The sequence below is a fragment of the Megalobrama amblycephala genome, linkage group LG6 (genome assembly GCF_018812025.1).
Source record: "Megalobrama amblycephala isolate DHTTF-2021 linkage group LG6, ASM1881202v1, whole genome shotgun sequence".
In the NCBI taxonomy this organism is placed as follows: Eukaryota; Metazoa; Chordata; class Actinopteri; order Cypriniformes; family Xenocyprididae; genus Megalobrama; species Megalobrama amblycephala.
In genome coordinates, this window is record NC_063049.1 from 2,463,204 (window position 1) to 2,480,448 (window position 17,245).

The following is a 17,245-nucleotide window of genomic DNA, read 5'->3' on the forward strand; positions in this document are numbered from 1 at the left end:
TATTCATAACAAAAAAAAAAAAAAAAATAGAACACGCATTTGCTGATTTGTCTTTTATTTCACCAATCTTCACCAATGTTTATAATGTGACTGCAGGTTGAGCAACATGTATTGAACAATGAATATTGTCTACATGAAGTAAATGGTAAGACAATCAAAAACCCCTGTTGGTTAGTAAAAGATGAAATGGAAAAGTGCAGCTTTAGGATTCTTAAAAATTCTTTAAGATTTACAATAAAAAAAAATAAAAAAATACCAATTTCCATATAGACCTGAATAGGGACCCAGTTGGATCATATTAAAATCCTGTAGAAATGATCCTACAGGATATTTATCTATTGTCTTTTAAGGCAGTTCCCACAGAATCCTATACATAAGAATCTTATAGGACAGGACATAAATATCCAATAAGACAATTTCTACTGGAATCCTATAGGAATGGTTCCAAAATATGATAGAAATTCTAAATGGAATCCTGTACAATCAAATGTCTGGAACTGAACAGAAGAACTTTTCCAGAGTCGTCCTGGAGTTCCATCCTCTCTCCTTTGCCAACTTGAACACACATCCAAAGAGATCAGGGAAGGTAGCCATCAGGTTGATGTGCTTGGCCTCCTCTGGACTACATAGAGATAAAAGACATCAAAAAACATGATCTGACAAACAATACTAATAAACTTTTGAACAAATGTGCATCACATTACATGTAACTCACTAATGCTCGTGTAGGTTGCGTATAAAACGCAGCAGGCCCAGTAGGTTCCCAGGATAGGGTTTCTTCTTACCATCCAGTTTTTGGACAAGCTCACGTGGCAGCTGACAAAAGAAATATATTTACAAAACTATAATGATTTGTTAATCCAAGAGTAAAGCAGGCCATTAACTACATTCAAATGATTTGTAACAAGAAAAATTAAACCAGTTTTTTTTAAGTAGTTACTATTTTCATTTATATAAATATATTTAAAATGTGCTAATATTTACATATTTATATAAAAATGTTTGAATATTTCTGCATTGAAGTTAGACTCACTTTAGTTTTCCATTCAGAAAAGCTTTTCCCCTCTGTGTGTTTTTCAATGGTACGAAGGAGAACCGCATCCACTTTACGACAGTTCTCGGCTTCTTTCTGGTTCCCCACTTTTTTCATATACTCCACTCTCCTGAAAGGATTTCAAGAACGTTACATTCTCTTCAGAAGATAAAAGAAGAGTATCTATACCAGGGGTACTCAACAGGCGGCCCGCGGGCCGCATCCGGCCCGTCAGCATTAAATTTGTGGCCCGCATCATGCTACATATAAATGTATTTTTATTATAATTTGCGTTCAAAATTAGCGTGAATATTATTTCGTTTTTTACACGTACACAAGGGTAGGCGTACAGTGCGCGTGACGCTGTAATCATCAGCAGAGAACGCGTATAGTGTACACGCGCAGCACAGATTTTCTAACCGCAAAGAACATCATAAACTGAAGGCACTTTGCACGCGCGCATTGAATAGTTTTTGCACTAATTTAGTTTGTCCACAAGGTGTCAGCACTGAAACGGGCTGTTGTTTCAGTCTGAAAAGAAACGGAGAAGACAGAACAAGAGTAACAACAAACACAATAGCCGACCGTGTTGAAGAGCGCTCGTTTGAGGGGATTAAAAGATACCAGCAACTCTAATTTTAAACAAGTACAAAGACATTTTATTGTAACTATTTGAGCGAAAAAGACTAGGCAAGCATGAATCTCTCTAGTGCGCATGTGTCGAGCACTTACGTTCGTGAACGCCATCTAAAGCTCGAGACTGTGCGCGCAAGTAAAAAACAAAGTAAACTTATTTTTCCATGATGAAATGCAGTTGACATTCCTCAAACTTTGCAGTGTGTAAGTTGCCGAGCAGCATGAAAAACAAACCTTTTATTCTTAATGTCAATGTGTTATAAACAGAAAGCAAGCAGCGCTCCCATTACAGATCTGTCATCACATCATTGAGCTCACGGAGAATATCTTATTCATCATGTTTACAACGTTGGTTATAGTTATATAGTTCAGTAATAATAATACAAATAATAAAACGTTTATTCTCTGAGTATAAATAGGTGCTATAAAAAGTGTTAAAAAGGTGCAAAGGAGTATAAAAAGACTATAAAAAAGTGCAATGTTTTCGTCTTACGGACAAACTCTCATCAGCCAGTGAACAACAGCCAGACCTTAAATTTCTTGTGAAAATAATGCAGACATTTCAAATGAATAAGGATTTCTTTTCATCAGTTCTTGTTTTTCTTTATGCATTTGTACATTAAGAATACAGCAAGACAAGCTATTAATCATTTTTTTTAAATGTCATTTACCATGTTCAGTGACACTTTAAAAAGGACACCATACTATTAGGACTTAGCTGGAAAATAAACTGCACTTTTAGTAAATAAACAGTAAAACTACAAATATTGTCTTAAGTAGGCCTGAATAAAAGTCTTACGATCCAAGTTATAATTTGTGGCCCTTCGAGTTTCATTTGGTTAAAATGTGGCCCTCTTGGCCTCTGAACTTGAGTACCCCTGATCTATACAATGCAGTTTCCCCTTTATGTAGTATAAAAATCATAACTGGCTACTATAAGGAGTGCTGAACCTCTCTGGCTTTTTTAGACTGATAAATGTCATTGCCAAATCAATGGAATATTCTACCTTTCATCAGTCCAGAAGAAGGGGTGTGCAAGGGTCTGTTCCACAGTTGGTCTTTTGTCTGGAGTTTCATTGATCATCCACTCAACAAGATCCTTCGCTACTAAATCGTCCAGATGTTCCAGTGAGTAATTTCCTTCTAGAATGTTGATTTCACAATATGGACCTCTACCAAATGGATGGTGCCCTCCAGAGAGAATGTAGTACACTAACATCCCAGCAACCTTCAAACAGAATACAGTGTTACAAATTTAGAATTTTCATCAAACACAATTTAAACTTGATATTGCCTATGTAAGTCAATAATTTAATTTCTAAAATTATATTTATAAAATATTTTTTAAATTTAGTTATAATTATTTAAATATTGTTTTCTTAGAAGAGAAGAGAAGAGACCACCTGAATGTCGGAGCTCTTCTTGTACCCAATGTTGTCATTCTCAACTAAGGCCTCCTTTGCCTTCCAGCATCTAGTTCCAGCAATGCTCGTTTGTAAAGTTGTTTGGCTTATCGCCATCCGACGACTTATGCCAAAATCAGACAATCTAGCTTTTTCATGTATGTCTGTAACAAAAAGTTTCAAATTAATGGAAGAAAAAAAAAATCAGATCATTTTAATTACTCAGGTTTAACTCCTACCTATCAGAACATTCTGGGGTTTGATGTCCCGATGGAGTATATTGGTTTTTGGTTGGTGTAAAACCTGTAAGCTGCAGAGAACTTCCTTCACCAGCTTCTTCAGAACCAAAGTTTTCTCAGAGCTATTATCTGGTAAATGCTCTCGGATGTATTCCTCCAGTGTGTATTCGCAAAGGTGAAGAGCCAGATATCCAAAATTGTCATCTTCTGCAAAGTCCACATATTGCACAATAGAGGAACTTTCAAGTTGTGGAAGTCGTAGGAATTCCTCCTCATTTCTGAGGAGTAGGTAATTAGACTTATTCATTCGTTTCACAGCCACCTCTCTGCCGTCATCCCTCAATCCAAGAAAAACTTCTGTTCCATCACTTCCTTTAGCAATCCGAAATTCTTCATGGGGTACAAGAGTAATGTTTCCCACCTTAATGGTATGGCTAATATCCATGTTAGCTAGCTTCTCAAGCTTAGGTCTCCAACGGCGACTGGTCTGATACCACCTTTTTGAGATTTTTGATGTGAATGGCTGCACACTTGAATTTGATTCCTCATTGGATTTCACTACAGTGTTTGGATCACATTCTTGTGATCCCACTTCTTGTTGGATTTTCTTCTTTTTCCTTCTTTTCCTGCTCTTCGAAGGACCAACAATCTCCCCATGCAGACCATCCCTCACACCTGATCTACGTTTGAGTGATATGTTCAGGTTTTGTAGCTTTTTGTTTATGGCTTCATCTTCCATCAGTGCAATGATCAGTATACTCTCTGGGACTGAAGGCAATTCACCAAATGCCACAAGATCAGGAATGAAGTCATTGATGTTGGCAAAAACACAATATGTCCACATTCCAATTAGATTTGAATAATCAGGACGTGTGAGAGGCATCAGACTTTGGCATAGCTTCTCATAGACAGAATGGTTCGATCTCTCTTTCTGCTCAGATGTCTTCTGCATCAAGACATTGAGTATTTTGAGTATCCAAAGGTTGACTTTTTCACCATTTCTGTTTCCAAATGGCTGAAGTCTCTTTGTTAGAATTGGCACGAGCTCACTGAATAGCTGAGAAGAGATTATTTCACTGACACACAAAGCAACTTTGAGGCAGCTTAGTGCAATCGGCCAATGTTCCTGAGGAATTCTTGGGAAGCGCTTCATGACTCCTTCAATGTATTTGTCAGCATTCTTTGTATCTTTTAACCACTTGATGGCGCTCTGACGATACTCCTCTGCATCCTGACAATCTACACCAAAGTATTTCTCAAAATAAATCAGTCACAGAAGGATCTTCTTCAAAGAAATGTTTTTCAAAGATGTTCATAACTTCTTTATGATTTTTCATTCGTACAGCACAAGCAAAACGAAAAGACATATATATCCTGTGAAAATAGTTGAAAACTTGTTTTCTCAACATTTTCATCAAGATCACGATAAATCCCAAATTTCAATGCAGGTGAAGCTCCAGCCTTTATAAGTGCTTTCACAATGTCTTTGCGGCCATATTTAGCAGCAAATTGCAGTGGAGTCAACTTTTGTGATCCATGTCCATGTGGGTTAGCCTTTACTGCAAGTAATCTTTCCACAATAGTCATTGGAACTTCAGTTTTTAAAGCAGCATAATGTAGAGGTGTTTGTCCATTTTTTTTAACTTTTGTTTGGATCAGCCGACTCTTCAAGTAGATAAGAGCAGATTTCTTCATTACGGCATATAACTGCCTCTCTCAGTGGTGTAACATCATCGTTCCAGTCTTCAGAACAGTACAAACCATTAATATCTCTACCTTCTAATAATATGCCAAGTGTCTCTGCATTGTTGTCTATGATGCATTGTATTAGAGGGTCTGTTTGTCTTCGTACTGCTAGAACTTGAACTGGAACTGCTTCTCGGGTCTGGAATGCCACGGACCTAAAATACAAAATACAATCTGTCGAAAGATGTTAAAACACTTGAAAATCTAGTACTAAGTAGCATTAATACTTCTTTTATATTAATAACAGACCGTGTTAATCTTTACAAAAAATTTGTCATAGTTTCTGTGCTTGGATGAAAATCCTTAAATTCTGTCAACATGTAGTCATATCATTTGTATTTATTTCATTAAATTTTTCCAATAAAGCTAAAGAAAAAAAGCGATTAAATAATTTTGAAAAAAAAAAAAAAATGAGAGAGAGATCGCCTGAGCGAGCATTACCTGTGTCTGAAATAACATTCATTCTTATATATATCCACTGAGGAAAGCGATCTTTGTATTTGAACAAGTAATAGATTAATAAGACCAAAGATTGCCCGTTTAATGTACTCAAATTGAATTATGTCTCATGTTTAACCACTATAAGAGCAAGCGGCAAATCCCCAAAGCACTGGCCGAGATGAAGCTGTTCTCGGCGGTTACAGAAGCACTGAACGGCCGCTGACGTCCTGGAGCTCGCATCTCCGAAAGCTACAAAACAAATTGTAAAATAGGCGCTATTATTAAATAGGAGTCACATATTTCAGGTCTAAACAACTACATTCTCGTCTAAAAAACTATTAAAACTACAGTTCGTGGTACAACAAGTAGTATTTGCAAAAATGGCGGTGGATTTGATCGGCCGCCATGACGGTCACTTCAAGCGGAGTGATACAAACTGTGAAAAGGCAGTAGGAGTGCTGTTATCACTGAAATATCACACGGCTATTAGCCAATCAGATTCGAGAACCAGACAGAACTGTTGTGTGTATATATATATATATATATATATATATATAAATATATATATATATAAAATAATATATTTTATATATTATAAATATATAGAAAATATATATAAATATATATTTTCTAAATATATATATATATATATATATATATATATATATATATATATATATATATATATATATAAATTTAGAAAATCTCTCTATAATATTAATTAATGAGCTAAATGTAATTCCCTAATTATTACTACATACTTGTTACCATTTACCTTAGTGGCAGCTTGTAACTTAATGCAAAGTGATCATAGAATGTCTTTATAGCCAAATTAAAATAAAACACTAATTGTATGCAGTTATCTCAAGTGCTTGGTTAAATAAACATTAACTTTTATAGTTACAGTAATATTCACCCTTTTTAAATGACCATCTATACTATAAGTGCAATAAACATCAATTTACAAGTCACTTATCTTACTCAGTAGTGATAAACACTTTCACTTTACACCAGTCTACGGTAAACTCAATAATATCTTGCCTTAAGTATCAAAATTATCAATTATCAACTAAACCCAATGTAATGCAAATCTTCAACAGAAATTTGTTTGAACTATTTACTTAAAAAAATATAGTATGTAGCCTACATATATATACAGTTCAAATATCAAATATTCAATTCAAATGAAACACAATTAAATTCCCTAAAATTAACGCTAAGCAGGCAAAATGACTAAATGGCCACTAAATGAATACCCAGACAGTCAGAGTTGGACACGGTGCAGGCCTGTAATGTTGCTTGAGAGCGGGGAAACCTTAAAGGGTTAGTTTACCCAAAAATGAAAATAATATCTTTAATTACTCACCCTCATGTGGTTCAAGATTCGACACGCTGATTTATCTGAAGCTTCCTGAAGCAGTGTTTTGAAATCGGCCATCACTATATAAGTAGTTATTTTGTTTTTTTGGCGCTCCAAAAATATTCTCGTCACTTTATAATATTAATATTGAACCACTGTACTCACATGAACTTATTTAAATATGTTTTTAGTACATTTATGGATCTTGAGAGAGGAAATATCATTGCTCAGGCCTCACTGAGCCATCGGATTTCATCAAAAATATCTTAATTTGTGTTCTGAAGATGAACGAAGGTCTTACAGGTGTGGAACGACATGAGGGATAGTAATGCCAGAATTTTCATTTTTGGGTGAACTAACCCTTTAAACATAATGGTCGCTTCGCGCCGTGGCGCAGAAAATAAAACTCACTGCTGTAGTAATGCTGGTGGGCGAGTCGTCCTTCCCGCCGCGGCAACGCAATGCTTGCGATGCTGTTGATTGAAGACGTCGTCCGACAGCTAAGCAGAGGATGGTTCTGGAGATAAGTGCTTAAGAGCAGGCAAAGTCCTTGTAACTAAATCGTGCTGACTAGCCGTAAACTCTTTCTCCACGTGGAAAACTTTAACCGAGTTCCTCAAAACCATCAACTTTCACACTGTAAACTTAGTCAAATGTCTGCAACTCACTCTTCGTGCAGTCTACAAGTACATCTAGCTACTATCACACGCATTAAACTTGTTGTTTTACCAGTTTCTAACGTGACAGTCACAGTGCGGTTCTCACTCATGTCTTCTTCCTCTTCTTCTTCTTCTTTTGGAGTTAATGGGGGTTGGCATCCAGCTCACTGTCTCTCCATCTTCTCCTTTTTTTTTTTCAGACTCCTCCTCCTGCTTCCTCGCGACCTCTCCCCTGACTCCTGATTGGATCTTTCTTACTGGTAAGTTATTTTTACTACCTAATTTTTTAACACACATATACATTATTTAAACATTTTAACCTCATTAAATGTACATTTTAAAGAAAAATAAACGGGAAAAAAAATGATTTTCAGAAATACACAAAATTCCCATGGCTACATCTATATATCATTCCTTAAGATAAAATATAACATGAAAATTTCCTTGTGAAAACCTGAGGTCCTGAAATAATAATATATGAGTAGCCTACACTGAAGTGTTTTTACTGGTGTTAAAGGTGCTATGGTGCAATTACGCAGCACCTCTCACAGATGCCTCCATGGTTGCAAGGCACACTCAGCCGCTGCGTAATAGAGGGTATATGCATCGACGTCACTTTCCCGCCGGAACGCGCTCCCTCAGAAGAACCTGCTGCGTGACTGGATTTAATAGAGGAAACTGCGAAAACGCGAGTAAAACAAACGAATTACACTAAAGGTTGGAATTGAATGTGTTCCTTACAACTTGTCAAAGAAACCTAATCCATGGATATTGACATGTAGCCAGGAGTCGTGTTTCCCAAAATTCATATGTGCCTGATTTCGACGCTGGGGAAATACTAGCCTACTATAATAATAATAATACTAAAATCCATATCATATTCCCATGTTTATTTCTCTGATGAGGATTGATGCTTCGGTTGACAATAGCAAACATTAGATCTTCATGAAGGTCCAGTGTTGTTCCATGCAGAAAGAGAAGGTTTTTGAGCCATTACCCAGCTGTCAGAACAAAATCAGGAGATATTACATACTTGTTTTGTATGGATAAAGAGATCCCTGTGGATCACCGCTGAGCTGAGCCTGAACCGCAGAATCAACAGGAGAAAGATTAAAGGTCAAAGATCGTGTATCTCGTTGAATTTCCACACAGAGGTAACGTTACACAATAATATAACAAGGATTTCTTTCATCTCTGATAGACCACCATCTTCTCTTTAATTAAAAAAAATCTTTTATATCTAGCCAAGTTTCATATTTAAGTTTCTTCTTGCATAAAATGTAAGCGTCGCTACGACCAGAAGGGCACGAGCGGAAGTAACCATGCGCATGGTCGCATCGCCGCAGCTCACCGGCGCCATCTTGTGCACCTAGTCCATTACTGCATTTATTTAGTTCAAGTGAGACCAAGCGGCAACCTCCCCCAGTTTCTCATGAAGCCAATACAGAAGTGGCTTAAACTGCAATTCATCAACTGGCCGCTAGGGACAGGCTCCAAAAGAGAGCAGAATATCATTAAGCCCCATGTTAAAATACCTAATTTTACAGCAGAAAAAAACATGTTTTCAGGTTGGTACAAATTGTGATTTTGGTCTATATAGCTAATGTTGCCCTTCATGACAACTCTGAGGGGGGTACATTTTTTTATAACACATCCGTTTAAATTATATTAAGCCTTAAAGTTCTGCATAATTAAGGGCGTGGTCACTTGAGTGACAGGTGGATCGCGCTGCTGTCTGTGAGCCGTCATGTTACCTCAGCTAATTCCAGCCACTGAATTTGGCATCTCTGTTGTGTTTGTGCTTTTTTTGGGATTATTTTATACAATTATAAAATAATATGGCTTGCTGCGTTAATGATCGAGACAGATGTTTGTCTGTGTAGATGTGCATGCATGCGGAAGATAAACAGAACACACGTTGTTGGATCGTGGCATTGGCTGAAAGTTTTGCTTGTGAGATTTACTACAATGACAATGGCGGGAGGATATAAAAATCCGACAGCACTGCTTGGATATTATAACTAAAACTGCTGCATTTTGAAAAATTATACTTTGGACGCAGGCTCATTTGTTTTTGAGAATCTAATGTATACAATCATACAGTTTTACATCATAAACGCTGCTCAGGTTGCATAATTTCTTGAAGAACGATGATGTCATTCAGAAGAAATGTGATGCAAACAATGGATAATATATCAATATTTCATGGATTTAACGCTTTTATGGACAAAAATTTTTTGCAATGGACACTCATGGACATTTTACCCAGTTAAGTGCCACGGATTGAATTGATCTCGCGATCACTATTTCATTATAAAGGTATGAAGTCCCGTTTGATTTTTCGTGTTGTTTTTTTGCACACCCCACATGCAACACAAATGCTGGTGCTGGAGCATCTATATCTTAAAAAAGACACCGTAGATTGCCAATAGACATTTAGAACTTTCTAACGAACTTATCTTTAAAAACATTTTAGATAGTATCTTAGATAGATAGATAGCTTCATTGCCTGCTAACATGATCACATCACGCTAGGCAGGCTTGGTTCCAACTACGACTGACGTGCGGTGACGCGCAGCTAAGATGGCAGCGGTCTCATTTTCGCTTCAAAACTGCTGTTCAGAAATCTACAGGTGACGTCACGGACACTACGTCCATTTAAATGCCATTGGCTCATGTGATTGTACTAGATATATCTTAGTTGTTTTTAAGTGATATAACAGATTCTATAAACAATTTTAAGAGATTATTTTCGGCTTTCCCTGGCACTCTGCACCGCCATAAAGCAAAACTGGAAGTTTATATGCGTACACTCACTGATCGAAAATCTAAAATGGCAGCCCCGTGCAGCTAGTCCATTAGTCTTCCCAGTGACGCCATCATTTGTTCATTCAAACTGACACGCAATTTATTGCACAAACCAATCATATCCAATCATAATCAATTACATCCAATCATAGCGTGATGAAGACATTGCCTGCTCTCACATGACTTTCCCCCATTCATTCTTAATTACCCCCCACAAAACCCACCGCACACCGGGGGTCTGATGATTTCCTATGTGAGCAAAAGGGAGGCATGACTCCTGCTGTAATTTTACCTGCGGGTGTCGCTGTTGGGCAGTGTTAGAGAGAGGGTTATAGGCTACTTTATGTCAAAATGATTGATTTATGACCCCCCATAAAAATATCCCCCCACCCCTCCCTCCCACCCCTCCCACCGGACTGGACACCTGTTTGGACACCTGTTTGGACACCTGTTTTGGCCACCTGTTTTTGTCCTCCCCCACTACCCCACTACCCCTCCCTATTACCCCTACTAAGGAATTTATGACTGTGTTTTGGACTTTGTGTGTTTTTGAAGTGAAAATGTTTGAAAACGGTGCTTAAACTTTAAAATGTAAAACAGTGTATCGGGGTGCCAGGCATTGGGTTTTTTAAGGGATGTTTTTATTAAAGAATGTTTTTAAAAAAGACATTAATGAAATGCACAATTTAAAATGTAGTTAGATTTTCTGAAACAAAAGTATAAAACAAGTGCACTAAGTAACATTAAGCACATTAAGTATATCAAGCAATAGTTGTTAAAAGACAAATGATTTTAAAAGCGAAAAAAATACTTTAACAAAAAATACTTCTTACGCTTCTCTGTGAAACACATCCTTTCTCATGGCTGGCAAATTCAGAATAAAGTCAAAATGGGCCGTGAAAATGCCCCGAGTCCCCGCCCCTAACACACCTCCAAACATCAACGTCATCCAACCCTAACAGGCCCACCTCAACGCCGAAAGATAGAATGTGCACATTTAAAAATAATTAATTCATTAATTAAACACAAGATTTTTTTACAAAAACTACCAAACAAATGTGTTAACATTAACTATATTAAACATTTGTTGTTAAAGTATTTTAACAAAAATATTTCTTACACTCTACCATGAAAGACGTCCGATCTCGTCCGTGACAAATTCAGAATAAAATTAGAACGGTGAGTGAAGACGCACCCGAGTCTCCGCCCCTAACACGCCTCCAAACATCGACGTCATCCGCCCCTAACACGCCCACCTCAATACCGAAAGATAGAATGTATATTTAAAAAAGGACGTTAATTAATTAATTAAACACAAGATTTTAACAAAAGTATCAAACAAACGCATTATCATTAAGTATATTAAATAGTGTTGTTAAAAGACAAATGAGTTTTAAAAAGCAAAAAACAATAAATTCTAACAATAAATATTTCTTACTGCTCTGTGAAACACATCCTTTCTCTGCGTCGTCAGATACAGAATGAAGCTAGAACGGCGCGTGAAAACGCTCCCGAGTCTCCGCCCCTAACACACCTCCAAACATCGACGTCAGACACCTCCCTAACACGCCCCCCAACACCGGAGGGATGGATTGCGCACGCGTCTTTCTTATGGAGGGGTGTTTAAAAATGATTCAGCAGTGTGCATAAATGCAAGATACGAGACTTGTGATTTTACGTAAACAGAATACTAATCTGTAACAATGGCTGAAGCATCTCTACCTAAAACTCCTGAGAGAAGCATTGATGATGCAATGGGAGATCTGTCTCTTGCACCAAGGAAGCCTTTCAGAGGACCGTGTTTGTCCAAATTCCTGCATAACAACGAGGACCGAGTCAGATATGACTTTCATTTGTCGGGCAATCGCGTGTGTACGTACGACTTCAACAAGATTACCCGCGAGGTCAAATTGATCAATGTGGATAATGACGAGAGATTTACAACGAACTCAACAGACGACCCCGATCTGCTTTTCACAGAAAAGGATTGGATTCTGTTTTACACACAAGTGTGGCGCGATCTGAAAGAAGGACGCGACGAACCGTTGTTCATCGCTGAATGGAAAGGGGTAACCATGGGGACAAGATACAGGTTACTCTGAGATCATATCAACAAATATGCGGATGACTATGTTTATATCCTCTGCAGTGATTTTGGAAAGGGGCTGCCTGAATGTTCATGGCCTGTATCAGAGGCCGATCATCTGAAATACTACAACCTTAAATTCATGTTCCAGTGGAAAGATATACATGTGTTGGAGGACATTTTTGCTAAAATAGACCAATTGTTTAAGTGGTGCAATGCGTTTGAAAAGTATAATGGTATCAAAGTAAAACTGTTTCACCCTGAATGGTGCGTACCTACCAGGCGTGGCGTTCAGAGTGTAGCTCCGCCTACATTTTACAACCATTAATATAGTCACGGATGGGAGGGTCTACATCATTCAAGCATTATGTCTCAAAAGAGCGCACCTGTTACTTCGCCTCTTAGCCCTGTGGCTGAACCGTCACCAACATCGGTGAGCGGATGTCATCAGAGACCCGACTTCTGGCTAAGCAAGCTCTGTACCGAACTGGGGTATCATAACCTGTCTTTCCTCACGAACTACGGAGCTACCGGACACATCTCTGCCCCCGCTGCTGAGTCTGACATTACCATTGATGAACCAGACGGTTGTTTGGGTATTGAAGGAATTAAAGTTATTAAAGCGGTGATTGTTGTGCTCCTGGAACATCTGATTGACAAAAAACTTAAGACAGAATGCGACGGATGCGCTGTGGACCATCCATCACAGACAAGACATTCATGTCTGTATGAACCCTCTGCTTATTATTTTTACAGTGTTTTTAACGAAATAACCAAAACTCTGTTCATACCTGAATTAAAAAACATTCTGGCACGTGCGTTGAAAGCATTCGGCTTAACACCTCATTTACAGAGAATTCAGGGATCTGCTGAGACTGTTTTGTGGGAACTCAGGGATGAAATGTACATACAGGAACAACTGGCCTCTCTGAGACAGAAACTTGTGGACGAGACCTGTGAGCAGATCGTTTATGACGCAGTTGATGCGTGGAAAACTGCCGCACCTGCTTCTACACCTGAGACCGAGTCGCTGTGAGATGGGGAACCTCTGCTGCTGCTCTACATGGCTGATTAAACACTTCTTTAAACAACGTATGAAATGGCAAATATCCAATTTACTGCACAGGGTGATTGATGACACAACATGTAACGATACAGATGATAAACGTTTAACGCAATTAAAGAATCAGATGTGTATAGTGAGAAGATTATCGGGCGAATGGGATAATATAACAAACATGTCTATTGCTTCTGGTTGTGATCCTTGTATTATTATCAAAAATATTCTCGAGATGATGCCTGAAAATGCTGAATCGCTTAAGTTAGGTAACATAATATGTATTTGTACTTATGTAACCGACGTATGTTCTGAACTAATGTCAAGAAATGAGCCTGTTGATGTTTGTAAAATTATTAACACATCGGCTGAATACATGGTGGATAAAAATTTTGTAACGTGTATGAAATTTCTGTGTTTTCTGGACAACATATAATTTTTGTGTGAAATGTACCCTTTTTCCCTACATGCTTTGAAAATAAAAACGCTGTTTGATGTAAACGTCTGGTCATTATTTTGTGGAAAGAGGAGGGGCAACATGAGTGAATTCATGAAGAAAATATATTACGACCCAACAAATCCAGGTGCTTTGGGTGGCAAAAGCAGATTAAAGCAAGCGGTACTACATTACGGTGTACGTTTAAAAGACAAAGATGTAGCTGATTGGTTGTCTACTCACGATACGTATACATTGCATAGAACGGCTCCAATAAAATACAAACGCAACAGAGTCGTGGTGTTTGGGAAAGATCACCAATTTCAGGCAGATCTAGTAGACATGAGCGCTTATTCAAAGGAGAATGATAACATCAAATTCTTATTGACGTGTATAGATGTATTTAGCAAATATGCATGGACTAGAGTCTTAAAGAACAAAACGGGGCAGGAGGTGTCTAAAGCGTTTGAGTCTATATTCAAAAAAGATAAAAGAATTCCTCTCAAGATTCAAACCAATAAGGGGACAGAGTTCTTAAATAGACATTTTAAACAATTAACAAAGAAGTATAACATACATCATTTTACTACAGCCAGCGATTTAAAAGCGAGTGTGGTCGAGCGATTTAATAAAACATTAAAAGGACGAATGTGGCGTTATCTAACGGCTGTCAATTCCAAGCGCTACTGCGACATATTACAGGATCTGACTGATGGATACAATTCTAGCTATCACAAATCTATACAGATGAGACCTTTGGACGTGTGTAAAGAGAACGAGCCAATTGTGTTTAACAACTTATATGGGGATCTGCGTAAAGAAAAACCTGTTTTTAAATTTAAAATAGGGGATGTGGTTAGAGTGTCTAAAGTCAGAAATGTATTTTCTAAAGGTTATGAGCAGAATTATACGGAAGAATATTTCACAATAGCAGCGTGTATACCTCGACAACCTCCCGTATACAAAATACAAGATTACGATGGTGAAATAATCGAAGGAACGTTTTATGAGCAAGAACTACAGAAAATTATTGTAAGTGCAGATAAATCATTTAAAATAGAAAAAATTCTAGACAAGAAACGCCACGGAAAGTCTATGATTGTACTTGTAAAATGGTGGGGGTGGCCTTCAAAATTTAACAGCTGGGTGCCTGAAAAACAGGTGGTGGACTTACAGAGACCCTTAAAGACTTAGATAACTTACGGCACGTATCATTTATGCTACAGTATCATCATGGAAGAGGAGGGATTTTACATTACGCTACCTTGCAACGCCTCGAGGGTCGTATATCCCAAAAACAGTATCTCTAATTACAGAACGAGACTATCTAGGACAATTAATTTAAAAGGATTATGGGAAGTTGCTCTGGTTCAGTTTGACTACCCCAGTTCGTGGTATGCGTTCTATCAGGAGGACGCAGCCTTCATTATCAACTGTGACCAAAGTTTACTGAAAAGCGAAGAAGAACATTATAATGCTAAAGAAGACATTAATATACACATTGATCATAATGTTAAAACCATACCAGTGTTACGCAATACCTTAAAGGAGGGGTATTACGAGGATGTGCCCTTTTTACTCAGAGAAATAAATGCGTCCCTCCCCCCACGTGTATATCTCGGTTACGATCATATAAAGAATAAGGTATTTCTAAAAGCTCCTCAGAATGTCTTATTGACGTTTTACGGCCAGCTGGCTATTATTCTCGGCCTCAAACCAGGTGTTTCTATAGAGACTGCGAAGAGTCTCCGTGAGAATCGAGAAGACAGAGGTGTGGCAGTAGTCTACGCTCCCTTTCAAGCTGATATAAGAGCAGGTTTTTACACCTGTTTCGTTTATACAGATATAATAGAGTACCAATCAGTGGGTGATGCTTATGTGCCTTTATTAAGCACGGTACATTTAGACTGCGAGCCTAACAAGAGCGTCAGTGTTCGTTACGACAAGCCGCACTACGTGCGCGTAAATAAAAGCAGCATCACAGAAGTTTCCATTGAGGTAAAAGACGACCGAAACCAGGACGTTCGGTTCACCTACGGAAAGGTAACGGTTAAACTACACTTTAGACCCGTGAAGCAGCATCAGTTTTAAATGGCGTACCTCACACAGTACAAAATGGATCCTGAAAGTTATATAGCATACTATCAGAACCAGGCTGGGAACGGTCTGCCGGGTTATACGGGTAGCGGTGTAATGTACGGAGCGGGATTTGCAGGAATTGGTGGCGTTTTTAAAAATCTATTTATAATGGCCCTGCCATTCTTAAAAAGAGGTTTCAGTATAGCTAAACCTCATCTAAAAGCGGCAGCAAAAAATATAGTCAGTGACGTCGTCACCACAGCTCTGACAAAATCTTATAAAACTGATAACAGCGGACAGAACGGTAATGGATTAATGGTTATGACACGTAAAAGATTCAAGCCCCCAGGGACCAGGATGAGAAGGGGGAGTGGCCAACGTGTTAAGAAGTCCAGACGGCCTGGTAAAAAACGATCATTTGCAAGACGGACACAAAGGGGTCGTGTGAAACGGGTGAAAAAAACTACTAAACTTAAAAGATCTCTGAACACTATTTTTTAAAAATGTCTTTATTGCATTGTATGTCAGAAGAATGTGTTAAATCGGAGCTGGATCTATTCGCCCTACCTTTAACACAAACCGCGATTGAAAGACATAACTACGTTGAAATTCTCCCATTATCAGCTATTACTGATACATCACCATTAGAATTTTTTATCGCGGGCACGGGTGAAGATTATCTTGATCTGAATAATACGCTCCTATACACACGCGTCAAGATAACAAATCCTGACGGATCAGATATTCCTGACGGTGCACCTGTCGGACTCGTGAATTATCCAGGAGCATGTATTTTTTCACAGGTTGATGTGTCTTTAGGAGATCGTCTAGTCTCACAGAGCTCCAATACGTATCCCTATAGATGTATCATCGAAGCTCTTATGAATTTTGGTAAAGATACTCTGGAAAGCACCTTCACAGCAGGCCTCTTTTACAAAGACAAAGCCGGATCCATGGACACCACCGATCCGGGAGGCCAGAACGCCGGCTTGACAAAGAGGGCCGCATTCACCAATGCAAGCAACGTTGTAGAATTATTAGCTCCGATCCATTCAGATATATTTTTTCAGCCTAAGTTACTCCTTTCGGGAGTCGACGTAAGACTTAAACTGACCCGTGCAAAAGATGAATTTTGTCTGATGGCCGGTGATGACGTGGCTTATAAACTCGATATAGTATCTGCGTCCCTTTTTGTAAAAAAGGTCACCGTCTCGCCACCTGTTTGCCTGGGGCACGCTCAGGCCCTTTTATCTGCAACTGCG

At 38.3% G+C, this 17,245-nt stretch overlaps 1 protein-coding gene across 3 annotated transcripts; it reads right to left on the minus strand.

The window, feature by feature from the left end:
- Positions 1 to 38: 38 nt before the first annotated feature.
- On the minus strand, positions 39 to 7,713 carry LOC125269671 (sensor for unfolded proteins in the ER ire1-like). 3 transcript variants are annotated; one of them, XM_048192606.1, is made up of 7 exons: positions 7,270 to 7,713; positions 3,312 to 5,212; positions 3,073 to 3,236; positions 2,677 to 2,897; positions 1,034 to 1,163; positions 716 to 816; positions 39 to 622 (listed from the first exon to the last, which is right to left on the minus strand). In XM_048192606.1, exons 2-7 carry the CDS (start codon positions 4,462 to 4,464, stop codon positions 484 to 486), a joined length of 1,908 nt encoding a protein of 635 aa, XP_048048563.1. In that variant the 5' UTR covers positions 4,465 to 5,212; positions 7,270 to 7,713; the 3' UTR covers positions 39 to 483. The 3 variants fall into 3 exon arrangements, with proteins under 3 accessions (XP_048048563.1, XP_048048565.1, XP_048048564.1); XM_048192608.1 differs by lacking the exon at positions 7,270 to 7,713 and adding an exon at positions 5,499 to 5,562 and having other exon boundaries at positions 3,312 to 5,231; XM_048192607.1 differs by lacking the exon at positions 7,270 to 7,713 and adding an exon at positions 5,499 to 5,560.
- Between the last annotated feature and the right edge of the window lie 9,532 nt (positions 7,714 to 17,245).

Bases quoted from the DNA above. Each gene is read 5' to 3' on its own strand.
- LOC125269671 (XM_048192606.1), bottom strand. From the start codon at position 4,464: ATGAAGCGCTTCCCAAGAATTCCTCAGGAACATTGGCCGATTGCACTA. The intron at 2,898-3,072 runs GTGGTCTCTTCT...TTCTGTTTGAAG, and splicing joins AGAAGAGCTCCGACATTCAG to GTTGCTGGGATGTTAGTGTA. The intron at 623-715 runs GTGAGTTACATG...ATCTCTATGTAG, and splicing joins CGCAACCTACACGAGCATTA to TCCAGAGGAGGCCAAGCACA.